This window comes from Spinacia oleracea, chromosome 2, assembly GCF_020520425.1.
Source record: "Spinacia oleracea cultivar Varoflay chromosome 2, BTI_SOV_V1, whole genome shotgun sequence".
Classification (NCBI taxonomy): domain Eukaryota; kingdom Viridiplantae; phylum Streptophyta; class Magnoliopsida; order Caryophyllales; family Amaranthaceae; genus Spinacia; species Spinacia oleracea.
Window position 1 is genome coordinate 4,826,672 of NC_079488.1, and position 14,321 is coordinate 4,840,992.

The 14,321-nt window shown below is 35.4% G+C and overlaps 2 protein-coding genes across 2 annotated transcripts; both read right to left on the reverse strand.

The window, feature by feature from the left end:
• Window positions 1–1,030: 1,030 nt before the first annotated feature.
• LOC110793855 (uncharacterized) lies at window positions 1,031–3,138 on the reverse strand. Its single transcript, XM_021998788.2, has one exon. It carries the CDS (start codon window positions 2,966–2,968, stop codon window positions 1,529–1,531), a length of 1,440 nt encoding a protein of 479 aa, XP_021854480.1. The 5' UTR covers window positions 2,969–3,138; the 3' UTR covers window positions 1,031–1,528.
• Window positions 3,139–3,934: 796 nt separating this feature from the next.
• Window positions 3,935–12,105, reverse strand: LOC110793857 (cytochrome P450 CYP72A219). The gene is made up of 5 exons (XM_021998789.2): window positions 11,799–12,105; window positions 8,654–8,862; window positions 6,844–7,097; window positions 5,299–5,680; window positions 3,935–4,572 (listed from the first exon to the last, which is right to left on the reverse strand). Exons 1-5 carry the CDS (start codon window positions 12,070–12,072, stop codon window positions 4,147–4,149), a joined length of 1,545 nt encoding a protein of 514 aa, XP_021854481.1. The 5' UTR covers window positions 12,073–12,105; the 3' UTR covers window positions 3,935–4,146.
• Window positions 12,106–14,321: the final 2,216 nt, after the last annotated feature.

Below are 14,321 nucleotides of genomic sequence, written 5' to 3' on the forward strand. Positions count from 1 at the left end.
TAAAAATAAGAGGAAAAAAGCTCAGCCCCACCTCCCCAAACCCAAAAACGTGTTGTCCTTCATCAATTTAATAAGAGCTTCTCTCTCCTCTTCTTTTCCAGTAGCTTAGATCTGGAAATAAAGCTTATCCATCGATTTTAATGGAGTTTTTTCTCTTCTTTCTTTTTTTTATTTTTGTCAAAAGCATGAGAAATACGTACCCATACCCGGTATCTTACTCCGTCGATTTGTAAACATGAGCTTCTCCATCGATTATAATGGAGTTGACTCGAACGAGAAATTGGGGATTTTGGAAAAGTAAACCCTAAAATGTGAATTTTTGGCCTCTAAGATTTCATAATACCGTTGGGTACGTGCCTTCCTCTTAAAATACGTACACAACCCGTCCCCAACTTCACCTTAGCCGTCCCCAACAGTCGTCCGCGTACCCGCCCCTTTGGATTCTCGTCGTGGGTACGTATCCTGGGCGAATCCGTCCCGTACCCGTACCCGTACCCGGTACGGGAAACGGCACCTGGGAGGCGTACCCATGCTTCATAGGTACACACTACCTCCACTGCTCCACAACATGACTTGCATCCATCGCCAAGACCGGAATTCTCACTCTGTAGATGCCTAAACAGTGTAATACTCCCTCCCTTCCTGCTTTCCTAAACGAGCGTCTCAAAATTATCTTCCTGTTTCTAATTTTGGCTACTAAGGTCCCCACTTTTTCATGTACTATATTAATTAAAATTGAATTGAAAACCCCACCCATGTACTATATTCCACTTTTCCCATGTACTTTATTCCACTTTTCCATACAACTCAATCATCATTTGTACTTTATTCCACTTTTTCTTGTACTATATTTCACTTTTCTTAAAATCCGTGTTTTTGGTCAAACAGGAAGATAATTATGGGACGGAGCTACAAATCTACTGATTGTGAAGAAGTTCTGCCATATATCAGGAGCAATATATCTCAGTCAAAGAGTTAAGCTGATATGAACTACTACCAATCTACCATACTGAAGTATTACACCAATACAGATAATGAAACACTCCCATTATTTTGGTGCTGCTTCAATGTTGAGTGTCGAAGTAACCAAGTTAACTTAAGCTGACATGAACTACTATATAGCAGATTGAAGAACTTACACCAATACAGAACTTCCACAACATGATAATCACTTCGACAAGACCAGAAAATTCTCACTCTATAGATGCCTAAACAGTGTGACTACTTCAGGCATGAGCCAAAAGAACAGAGTTAGGAAACAAAACACTCCCATAACTGTGAGTGAAGAAAAATTCTGCATAACTGTGAGTGGAGAAGAATTCTGCATAATCAACTGTGACTGAAGAATAATTCTGCCAAACATCTCAAGTAATGCATCTCAGTCAAACTTAAGCTGACATGAACTACTAGCAGACTGAAGTATTTACACCAATACAGATTACAGAACCTCCACAACATGATAATCACTACAACAACACCAGAATTCTCATTCTATAGTCACTCTATAGATGCATAAACAGTGTAATTTTCAGGCATGAGGCAAAAGAACAGAGTTAGGAAACGAAACACTCCCATTATTAGGTGCACCTTCAACATCAAGAATCGAAGTAACCAAGTTATAAATCTGCACATTTTCAAACGATGGCACCTTCCTCCCCTTAGCAAACTGAGGTCCATGAGCTATAAAAATAGTCCTCATTGAGAAATACTCATTATCATAACCATGAGCACCACCACATTCATTCTTGTTAGAATCCTTCTGTTCAACTTTATAACCCTCATCAAGAAGCCCAATTATAGGAGGAATCCTATAACTATCAGAATAATGCAACCTTTTAGGAAGATCTTCCTTCAAATAAACCTTCAAATGCTTCCCATTTACAACTTTCCCAGATTGCAACCCAGAATTCATCTTTGCCACAATTTCTGCAGGTGAAAACTCGGGTGGAGGACTAATTGCTAACAATGGAGTGTAAGATTGAACCCAATTTGATGGAATTTCTAAATCATCTAAAAAGATTAACTTCTTATCACAAGTGCCCACCATTCCATGATCACCTACCATGAAAATGTTAACATCCTCAAACACCCCTCTTTTCTCTAACCCTTTAATTAATCTCCCAATCATCTTATCAATGTTGATAACAGCTTGAGTGATTTCCGGGTCATCAGGCCCGACTTGGTGACCCTGATGATCCGGGTCCTCGAAATAAAGCGTCATGAAAACGGGTATTTCGTTAATGGGTAAATCAAAGTAGCTAATAACAGTATCAACACGTTCTTCAAAAGGGATTGAACCATTATAATGGATGCAGTAATTAGAAGGACAATCCCAGTCGGGTTTGATTACCTCGGATCCGGGCCAGAAATACGTCGCCGCCTTCTTGCCGTGTTTCGCCACCGTCTCCCAGAGTGGTTCCCCGAGCCACCACTTCGGCTCGTGGCTGGCCATTGAGAACTTATCGCCTGTAATCGGGTCGACGAAATAGTTGTTAATAATGCCGTGATGGGGCGGGTATAGACCCGTAACGATTGAGTAATGGTTTGGGAATGTTAGGGTTGGGAAAACTGGGATTAAACCTAATTCAGCTGAAGTTCCATTGTTGATTAGACGGTGTATGTTGGGTGTTGGGGCTTTGAATTGGTACCCGAATCGGAACCCGTCTGAGGAGATTAGGATTACGATTGGGTGAGTGAGTTTAGTGAGTGAGCGAGCTGTTGTTGTGATTTTGATGGTTTTGGATTCGCCGGCGGCGGCGGAAGTGGCGGATAAGAAGAGGAAAGCGAAGGAGACGGCGGCGATGACGGCTGTGAAGGTGGTGGATAGGAGTGAAATGAGGAGTACTTTGTTTTGGAAGGTGGGTTTTGCGGCGGAGGTGGTGATGGAGGAGTCTGTGTGGAAAGAGAGGAGTGCGGTTTTGGAGTTTGGGTGGTGGTGGGCTGGGGAATGGAGGGGATCTGACTCCATTTTTGGTAATGGAGCTCAGTTTTGAGGTTCTGCAATGGCGGAGGAGAGATAAAGTGTTAGTGAGAGAAAGAGGTTGGACTTTTTTTGGGGAAGATAGAGTGAGAAACGTGGGAAAATGTTTGGATGTTAGTTGACCTTATCATTTTGGGTGACAAAATTACATTACATTATGGATAATTGGCACATTTTGGCTAATGGATTGGACCACATTTTTTGCCATACGAAAATCGGCCTCAATTGAACTCGTTTGCATAAGCCCCTATAATTCTGGATTTCGACCCAAATCAGTTCCAACCGAATTTGAGATTGACCCGAATCGAATCGAAATTGAGTTCAATCCGAACAAGTTTATGACATGACTTCACCTGAACCAAAGTTATCCAAATCATTCGACTCGACCCGAATAAAAATATTGACCTGACATTTACCGATTTTGACGTGGACCCCAACCGTTTATAACCGATATGATAACTCAATTTGACAGCCCTAACGGTCTCCAATTCTTAAATTGTTCGATTGATATCAAAAGAATTTGAAATTTCTATGAATTATGATTGGTGAATAGAGGCTTCGTGATTTAAGCTTTGTTATGTTCGACTTATTTTGACTTATTTCAGACAAAAGAAGTTCAAATAAGTTAAGAGAAATTCCTCATCATGCATTTTTTACACACAATTAATTCAATCATTCTTGTACGTTACTAAGCATGCGTAAATTGTATAAATACAGTCCGGGATTGCTTGTAAAGGATATTATGTGATATTGCTCAATAATACACTCATACTCCCTTAAACTTGCTCTCGCAACCTTAGTGTTATCTTGTTTGCTTCGATTGTTAGCACCATCCCTAGACGAGTTCGACCCTAAATAGAATTCGTCCAAAACACCTCGTTTATAATCTCTAATGCTGAAATCGTGTACATGTATGTTCAAGTCTCTCATCTTTGTTCCACTTAGGCCCGGAAATTTCGATTAAAAACTTTCATATATTGCACGTACTTGAACAATAATTTTGATACAGAAAAGAGAAGGGAATTAGAAAACCATGCTTGAACCATGCTTATTAAACTTACTATGACCTAATTAAAGGTCAGAAAAGGAAAAAATCATCGTTTAAAAAAAGACAATTAATACGTATTATAGGGCTTATAAGTTATAGTGCCCTAGAAATAAAAGATCTAAATCTTGTGTAGAATAAGAGGGGTTCCAAATTGGGGTTCCAAGCTCACAAGAGCCCTAGGAGCATGAACATAAGATGGAGAGAGCTGAAATGAGAATCGTTGAAGAATCTTTGTTAAGGCCAATTTTGCCTCGGTTAACGCAAAGTTTTGTCCAATACAAACTCGAGGGCCGCCTCCGAAGGGGAAGAAGGAGCCGGGGGCTTTAGCTGCATTAGATACTCCTTCAGAAAATCGACCTGGATTGAACTCATTTGCATCATTACCCCATAGTTCTGGATCTCGATGGACAATGATAGTTGGCAAACTAAACTCCGTCCCATGTAGTAGGGATAGTTTCTTTAGTTTAGTATTTTCTTTGATCATTCGTGACATTGAGGACACCGGTGGATAAAATCTCAATGTCTCGTTTATAATCATAGTAACCTGCATTATTTCGAAAAACATGTCAATTTGTTGAATTCGGGCATAAAGATTACTACTACCACAACATATCTTTTTACTTAGATATTAATGATTCAAGTCAAACTGTTTTCCCTTTTTACACACTTCACATTGCGTATGTGCATAACTAGCACGAGGCCCCCAAAGTTTTAAGACGGTCGTGGTAATTAATGAGAGATGCGCAATAAAGCAAACTCGATTAAGCCTTTTGTTCTCTTCACCTTATCCTTCTTGTTGATTAGATCAAACCAAAAAAATCAGATCAGATTAGACCAGATCAGACCAGTCCACATCAGAAAAAGCACAAAAACACTCACGAAAAATATCCAGAACAGACCAGAGCAGATTAGTCCAGACCAGAAACTAGAAAAATCAGACTAGACTAGACCAAATCACATCAGAAAAAGCAAAAAAACACTCATAGAAAATATTCTGAACATACCAGAGCAGACCAGAAGCTAGAAAAATCAGAGGTCAGGTGAAGAGAACAACGCCTAAGTTGACTTACAATTTTAAGGTGATTGATGCTTTGTTCTATTCACCTTATTCTTATTTCTTATTAGATCATATCAAATCATATCAAATCATACTAGAAAAAGCAGAAAATACTCATAAAAAACATTCAGACCATACCGAATCATAACAGAAACTAGAAAACTCAAACCACATCAGGTGAATAAAGGAAGCTGAGACCTAAGTTTGACTTACAATTTTAAGGTGATTGATGCCTTCAAAATCAGGGGTTTGATCATTTCCAAAACGGTCCAAAACCTCATCCCTTGCTTTAGTTTGCCAATCTTGGTGTTGGCTCAACAACAACATAGTCCAAGTAAGCAAAGCAGCAGTTGTATCTTCTCCAGCCAAATGAAACAATTTGCATTCTTGCATTACATCGTCTATTGTCATCCCACGTCCATGTTCTTCTATCTCTTTCTCATTTGACTCCAACATTATCCCTAATAAGTCATCTTTGTATTCATAGTTTCTTGTTTTGAGGGATTCCTTCCTCTTTTCAATCAAACTCCTTATGATAGCATCGATCTCGCGATCGACTATCGCCTTCCTTCGGCGTTGTTTTGTTGGGATGTAACTGTCGTTGAAAGTTGTAAATGTTTTGGGGTAAGTAGGGGTATAAAGAATAATATAAAAAATATTATGAAACAGACTAAAACGGAAAGTATAAAAATCATTTTGAAACGGAGGAATTACATATTAGTAAAATTTGCAAAAATATGTGTATATGAATCGCAATGTTTATTTATCTATCCAGATCAAGTCAAAGTTAGTATTCGATATATGTAGAGATGGTCAACGAGGCGGGTTGGGAGGTCATGGGTGGGTTTGCTGGGTCGGGGTCGAGGATAGTTAACACCCAACCAACCTCAGTGAAAGTCGGGTTGTGTCGGAAACAATGGACACGTACAATACATGATGGTCGTGTGTTACATGGATTGTGGGTCGTTGTGGGTTGTGCAGGTCAAGTGGGTTCAATGGGTTACTACGGTTTTGGGGCCTGATGTGATTTGATAGGTCAAGTGTCATGTGGGCTTGATGGGTTTAGACGAGTTTAGGAGTTGATGTGGGTCAGGTGGGTTTGAAAGATAATTAAGAGTTAATAAATTAAAAATTTATATGAACTTTGTGTGCTATTGACAATTTGACATATTCACATAAATGAAGTTAATGTATACTTAAACAACAAAAATATTATTAACATTTTAAACATACAAAATAGTTTAAATTAGGATGTTGAGTTTGGTGGGTCACATGGTTAAGTGGGTTCGGTTCGTGTATCAGGTGGGTCTGGTTCGTGAGTCGGATGGATTGTTGTGTGTTGGGTGGAATGAGTTCGTGTGTCAGATGGATTGTCGTGTGTTGGGTGGAATGGGTCCATGTGTCGGTGAGTTTTGTTTCGTGGGTCTGGTTGGGTGGATAGAGTGTGTCATGGCGGGTTGTGTTGGGTTCGATGGGGTGGGTCAAAATGGGCTTACTTATTAAAAAAAGGATGGAACATGCTATTCTATCTCATCCGTATTCTTGCTATGTTGGAAAAACTCGACCCACGACACATCAAAATCATCCGAGCGAGTTGTATCGTACGTGGCATCAAACCACGTGAACCATTATGTATTGCATCAGAATATGCTAAATCAGACTCAACCCACTGACCATCTCTAAACATAAATAGTATAAAAAGTCAAACCGTAACGTTTTAAAAATAAAAAAGCATGAAGGGAGCTGAGTAAGTTGTACCTCCATCCTGGGATGTAATTGGTAACGGATCGTAGCATTTGATAGCTAAGGGAAACATGTTCGTCTTGGAGTTTAAAAAGTCTTTTTCCCTCTTTGTAAGAAGTTCCAAAAGCTGACCTAGCAATGACATCAGCTGACATAAAACTCAAAGAAGACCACACATCTATCTCACATGACGACCCTTCTTTCGCCACCATTTGTTCCCATTCCTTTAACATCGTCATGCAACTTAGCTCCATTATTGGCAACATGCCCTACAACAACGACAACAACAACAACAACAAAAATCAATAATGTAGGTTAACTTAGCTTCACTATTGACAACATGCCCTACAACAACAACAACAACAAAATCAATAATGTAGGTTAATACGAAGTACGGAGTACGGAGTTTAAGGTTTGCTTTGTTTCGACAGTGGCAGATCTTAAACTGTTTTACGATGGAGGCTATACAATTATATATAAATTTTAGGCGAGTTGTAACTAAAAATACACTACGAAATTTTTCTTCTGAAAGTCAAACTCACTCAAGGCAAAAGGGAAGATTCACCTTTGATTTCAAGTGAAGTGCTCATACAAGAGTCGATCACAAAACATTAGGTTCGCTTTATTTCGACAGTAGCGAATCTTAAACAGTTTTTCGATGAAGGCTAGTGGAAGAATTAAACTACTTATATAATTATACACAAATTTTAGACGGATCGTAACTAAAAATATACTACGGAATTTTTCGTCTGAGGGGTCCAAGCCCGCTCAAGGCAGAGGGAAGATTCGCCATTGATTTCGAGTGAAGTGCTCATACAAGATAACAAGAGTCACGAAATATTAGGTTGTACTTGTACTTTTCAATGCACGAAGTTTTAAGTTATGTGAGTTGAAGTTGAGAAAAGTAATGTTTGTTAGGATTAATCGTTAAAATTGTGTTAGGTATGAAAATTCTAAGATAGTAAAGTGAGTTGGTGTAAATGTAAAGAGTATAACTAAAAGCAACTTAGCAAGAAGTACAAAAGTAAAGTGAGTTGATGTCAAGTATAACTAAATGATTTATGAAAGATATTTTTTTTTATAAAAAAATCAAAAACTTTTATCTTAGATGTGTTAAATTTGTTATGGCTTTTGAGTCCTTAACTAGTGTGTGGTTATGCTTTCCCCTCAAAAAAAACTAGTGTGCGGTTACTTGTAAAAAGTAACAAATGGATTGTGGCTCAAGCGATTAACCGATTGCTATTTTGTATATTTAAAATTCAAACATTTTTATGAGTCAATATTTGACCAAAATATCATACATGTAGACATATACTCCTTAAAGTGAAAATGACTCATAAAGTTTATAAACTATACACACTTGCCAAGTAATTTTCGATTAGATAATATAATATGTTTAATTTCTAGTGAAAGTGTTTCAAATTAATATATATCAGATTAGATACTCTGTATGTGTAGCGTATTTCTAGAGTTGATGCTTAATGAGACTTATGATATCATATCTCTTTATGGTTATTCTAATGCTTTAAATAATATTATTTTCACAAAAATGTCCATAGAAAATGAAAAATCACATAAGAATTTAGTTGTTTTATTATCTAGGGCTTTATTTTAACATGCACTTATAATTAAATTAATGTGGAGGGACATATCCACGCTCGATTTTGGTTACGTTGTCTATGATATGGCATAACACTTGATGAGTACGTGAATAACGTGGCTTAAAGATGATCACATTCTTATTGTACTCATTGTACACCGAAGTACTCTGTAAAAGTTAACTCAAAATGCTTAAAAGTTACTCTTATATACGTAAAAGTTTTACCTTCAACTTCTCGACGTGAAAAGCCGGGTTAAGAATCCTTCTAATTTTGGCCCAATCTTCACCCTCACGCATAACTAGTCCAAATGATCCTGCACTCTGAGGGCGTTCCTTGTTGTACACTTCATGTTTGGTGAATATCTCTCTTAATTCATCTGGCTTCGTTATGTTGATTCTTGGCCTTCTACCATACCATACATACGAATTTACTCCTGTTGCACACAAGTACGCAACACATCTACATTATTAGGACAGTACAAACTTTTGTATGAGGCGGGCAGTCGTATTCAAAAGACGACAGTGGTGTCGTATAAATTAAGCAATTGAACCAATTAGTTAAACACTTAGATCAATTAGTTAGGCACTAAAACTAATTAGTTAAACAATCAAAGTGGTTTTTTCGATAAGGCGATCTTACACAAAAGTTCTCGTTAAGGGCATTAAGGCAGAAAGATGGAGAATGAGAGGACTCTAAACCTCAACCCTCATTAATCGGTTATATTAGGAAATCTATATTATTAAAGCATAATGATGGAGAATGAAAGGGCTTCAAACCTCAATCCCTCAACTTTCATTAATCGGTTATATTAGAAAATCTATATTATTAAGCAAAATGATGGAGAATGAGAAACTCGATCTAAACCTCAATCCCTCAACCCTCATTAATCGGTTATATTAAGAAATATATATTATTAAAGCTGCGAGAATGAGAATGAGAGGGCGCCAAACCTCATTCACTCAACTCTCACTAAACGGTTATACTAGGAAATGTCATTAATTTTCTTTTTAAAATAAACAATAAATCAACTTCTAAATCAATCACGAGAGTTCGAGAAATTAAATCACCATCAAAATTAGGAAATGTCAATAACTTTTTTTTAAAAATAATAATAATTAAACTACCTCTTAAATTAATCACGCGAACCTAGAAAGGAACATGACAAATTAAAAAGAGAAGCATGACAAATTTACTCTCTATATTATTAAAGGAAATGATGGAGGATGAGAGGGCTTCAAACCTTAATCTCTCAACTCTTATTAATCGGTTATATTATTCTACATTATTAAGCAAAATGATGGAGAATGAGAGACTCTAAGGAGATGTTTGGTATGGCTTTTTTCTGGACCGGAAACGGATTCAAGTAACCATTACCGTTACTGAATGTTTGGTCAGAGTTATGGAGTAACGATTACCGTTATTTAGGGGTAACCTATTCCTCCCCTTTGTTACTGGTCCAACCCTAGAGGTAACAGTTTCCATTCCTTTCTCTTAACAACACAGCCGCTCAACTCCTCTCTCTCTTCTCTCCTTCCCTTCTCCTTCCCCTCTCCATCTCTTACTATTTTGGTTTGAATATCTGACGTCTCTTCAGTGGTGTTCTTCTTCGTCTTCTTAGGCAATGATTGCAGCCTCCTTCTGTATCTTTGGTCCGATTTCTCGTCATCTCTTTGGTTCGAATTTCCTCCGTCATCTTTTTGCTAACTCCTTCTCCTCGTCGTCGTCGAATTTTATTTTGTCTATGTCACACTCATTCAATCACTCTTTTCCGACCATTGTTTTCTTGAAATTGGAACAATGAATTTTAATTGAGCATGTAATCAATTAAATTTATATGTTAATTTTTTTAGAATTTAATTGTTTATGAGTTGTTGGGAAATTGAAATTATTGATTACAAATTGGTAATCCAAAAATTGGCAGGCTTTTGATTGGTGATTATTTGGGAAAATGCATTTTTATGTAAACTACTGATTCCAATTGGAAAAATGAAATTACTGATAATTAAAAATTAGTAGTTTGATTAGTGTTCTGTTCTAAGTTGGGTGTTTTTATTCGTTAGTGTCAAATTCCGCTGTTGATGTTTGGCAGGCTGATTAAAAATTGGCAGGTTGATGCTTGCTTCCTGTACTTCTGCTGTTTGTCTACAAGTGAGAGAAACATAAATAAGTGATTCCTTTCCTAGAATATACCAAACAACCAATAACAGTAATAGTTAACATTACCTTTTCCCCTGCTTATTCGTTTCCATTCCACTCCCTTTCCAACATTCATACCAAACACCCCCTAAACCTCACCGTTCAACCTCATTAATCGATTATATTAGGAAATTTATATTATTAAAGCTGATGGAATGAGATTGAGAGGGCGGCAAACCTCATTCGCTCAACTCTCATTAATCGGTTATATTAGGAAATGTCATTACTTATCTTTTTAAAATAAATAATAAATCAATTCCTATATCAATCACGGAAAACCACCATCAAAATTAGAAAATGTCAATAACTTTTTTTTAAAATAATAATAAATAATTAAACTACCTCTTAAATTAATCACGTGAAACTTAAAAAAAAAAGTGACAAATTTAAAAAGAAAGCATGACAAATTTGCTTCAGTATTTCAATGTACTCTACAGACTAAAAAGAAGTAAGCATGACAAATTTTAAACCAATATAAACGAAATCAGTATAACATTAACAATTAGTAATACCTCAAAATATAAGGAGTAAGTAGTAAATTTGTCATGCTTTCCCTCACTTTTTTTTCAACTTGGACATGATTACATACGGGTGACCATAAATTAGTCTATACAAGAACCTAATTAATTATACGAATATTTATATACTTTCCCCGTTTCATAAATATCTTTCCATTGATCTTGCTTTTTACACTATTCTTACTAAATCTTTCGTCATCTTTTGTGATTTTTACCTACGAAAAATTGTAGTCATATGAGATTTTATTAGATTCGTATCGATATATATTTTCTAAATCAACTTTTATTAATTTTTACTTGTACATAATTCGAAATATTAAGTATACCGATTAGAAAAACATGAAACACCTAAAACTTATAGTTATCTCGTGTATTAGTAGGCCACATACTAGGTTTCATTAATCCAAACACTAATCTATATTACGAGTTGACACTAGATGAACAACTCAACTGTAACTCGATCGGTAAGTATTTAGAAACCCGTATTTGACAACCCGACTTGAAACCCGTATTTACCCAACCTAAAATGCACCCGACCCGTTTTCAACATGAACCCGTATTTACCCCACTCGAATCCAACCCACTTTACCGGTTTGATAGGTACGGTGTAACGGTAACTCAGTGAGTATTTAGAAACGGAGGGAGTATAATATACCGTATTTTTGGACGGTTTGATGATCAAGAGGAAGGATACGAGACATGATATCATGAGTAAGAGATGAGAAAGGCTTGGAAAGAGCCAATCGACGGAGGCGATTGATCTCAGGCAAATCTCCATGAAATGAACGGTATGGATTTCCTTGAAATCCTTGATCTTTCAAGTTTTTCTCAAGCTTCTTTGGCCTAAACCAAACTGCATTAATGAAATTATATGCTAATTTTGTAATGATTATCACTAAAATAGTACTAACAATATGCAAAGCTTCCATTATTTTGTTCACTTTGTTGTTTGAATAGTGTTGGTTAGTAAAGGGATTGAACTATTGAAGTCACTTTATATAGATGGTTTAGGTTGAAGGGAACCACACATGCACATGGTCTCTAGTTAACCTTAAAAAAATATAAACATCACATGGTTTAGGTCCCACAATTATTATTATTTCTATTATTTAATTTTTTTTTTTTAGTGTAGAGAGAGTCATAGGCCAATGCGACAAATAATGTAGATGGAATTTGATATCTGGTCTTCGGTATCACCTGCTTAAGGCTTTAACAACTAAGCTGGTTGACATACACAATTTCACATTGTCTCTATTTAATTATAAAAAAAAACTTTATTTACTACTTCTAACATCTAAGGTTCTATTCACTTGATTTTCATTTTTTTTTTCCAAAACTTATTAGAACTTATTAGAACTTAGTCTAGTTATAAATTGTACGTAGTATTTGACCAACCTTTATTGTTTCTGAATTAACTGAATGCTTTGTCCCGTTCACCTTATTTCCACTAATAAAGTTCAGATAAATATTAAGATAAGATAAGTTCAGAAAAAAATAATAGTTCACCAAATACAATTTATAACTAAAATATGTTTTGATGAGTTCAATCAAGTACAAAGATAAATTCAGAAAAATAAGTGAGAATCAGATTAATAGAATACACCTTAATTTGTTTTAATACATTGGATTAAATTATGTCTGATCAATAACAATGAATTAACATCAATTTAATATATACATCAATATTTATTAAATAAGCAAATTACTACTCCCTCCGTATTTAAATAAGAGTCACACTTGGCCGGACTCGGGTATTAAGGAAGAAGAATTGAATGAAATAAAATAATAAAGCAAGTGGGGTTTGGTAGATATTTTAATAAGTAAAACAAGTGGTCGGGAACCATGTCATTTGGGGTGGGGGGTGAGTTTATGAAATTATTTGTTTAATGTGGTGGTGTTTCATAGAGTAAATTAGATATATTATTTAATTAGATGGTAGGGTTGAAAAGTTACTAAAAATAAAAGTGTGACTCCTATTAAAATACGGTTGGAAATGGTAAGTGTGACTCCTATTTAAATACGTAGGGAGTACTTCCATAGTTCCGTAATCCGTTTTACTATGAATTTTTGGTTGGTTTAATGATCAAGGTTGAGATTTTGTGTATGATGTTCGAATTACCCCTTCCCAATTTATATTTATACTAGTATTCTATGCACGCATTGCGTGCAGATATTTTTAAAAATGTGATTTGATATATACGCAAGTAAGTTCTAACGTTCTATAATTTTTTTAACAATTTTTATAAGTGTATTATCGATATCTTATTTGGACACCTAAGTGCTAAGTTATTAAACTAAAGTTTGATCATAATGAACTAAAATAATACTTCAATGTCTTTCTTCTCTAATTTGTTATTTAAAACATAGTCCTATATACACACTAACACACTACACATTCTTAAAAGTATGTACATTTTCTAAACCATGTAAGCAAATTTATTTAAAACTAAAGGAAAAAAAACATACATATTTATATGTAATAAAATCTATCTAGGATTAATGAAATAACAAATTAACTAAAATAAACTTAAAAGATTGTGTTTTTTACTTGTTCCTTTTTTTTTGGCGTTTGTTTGCCGCAAAGTGCTTGTATAACCATATAAAATTAGGGTATGATTAAGAATAAGACTAAGTTTGATTTTGTAATAAAAAAAATGTAAGATTGAAGGGATGGATTCCAACTTTTCAACTGCCTTAATAATTGCTTTCATGTGTGCTATAAGAATTAAAATAAATTGTTGTTGACTTTTGGTTGTCACGTGCATTGAAATTTTATTTTTTACAATATGATATTAATTACCCAAATTCTTATATGAGACTGTCCTCACCATCAACTGATGGTGAGACCAGTTCACACTTGCGAATTTAGGTATGTTACTTCTATAGTTAAGACAAGTTACTTTTTTTTATAATTTTAGATGAGGTACTTTTTTTAGTTTAGGTATGTTACTTCTATAGTTTATACATGTTACTTTTCTTATACGGAGTAGTTTTAGGGGAGATACCTTCTTAGTTTAGGTATGTTACTTCTATAGTTTAGACATGTTACTTTTTTTTTATAATTTTAGACGAAGTACTTTTTTTAGTTTAGGTATGTTACTTCTATAGTTTATACATGTTACTTTTTTTGTACGGAGTAGTTTTAGGGGAGATACCTTTTTAGTTTAGGTATGTTACT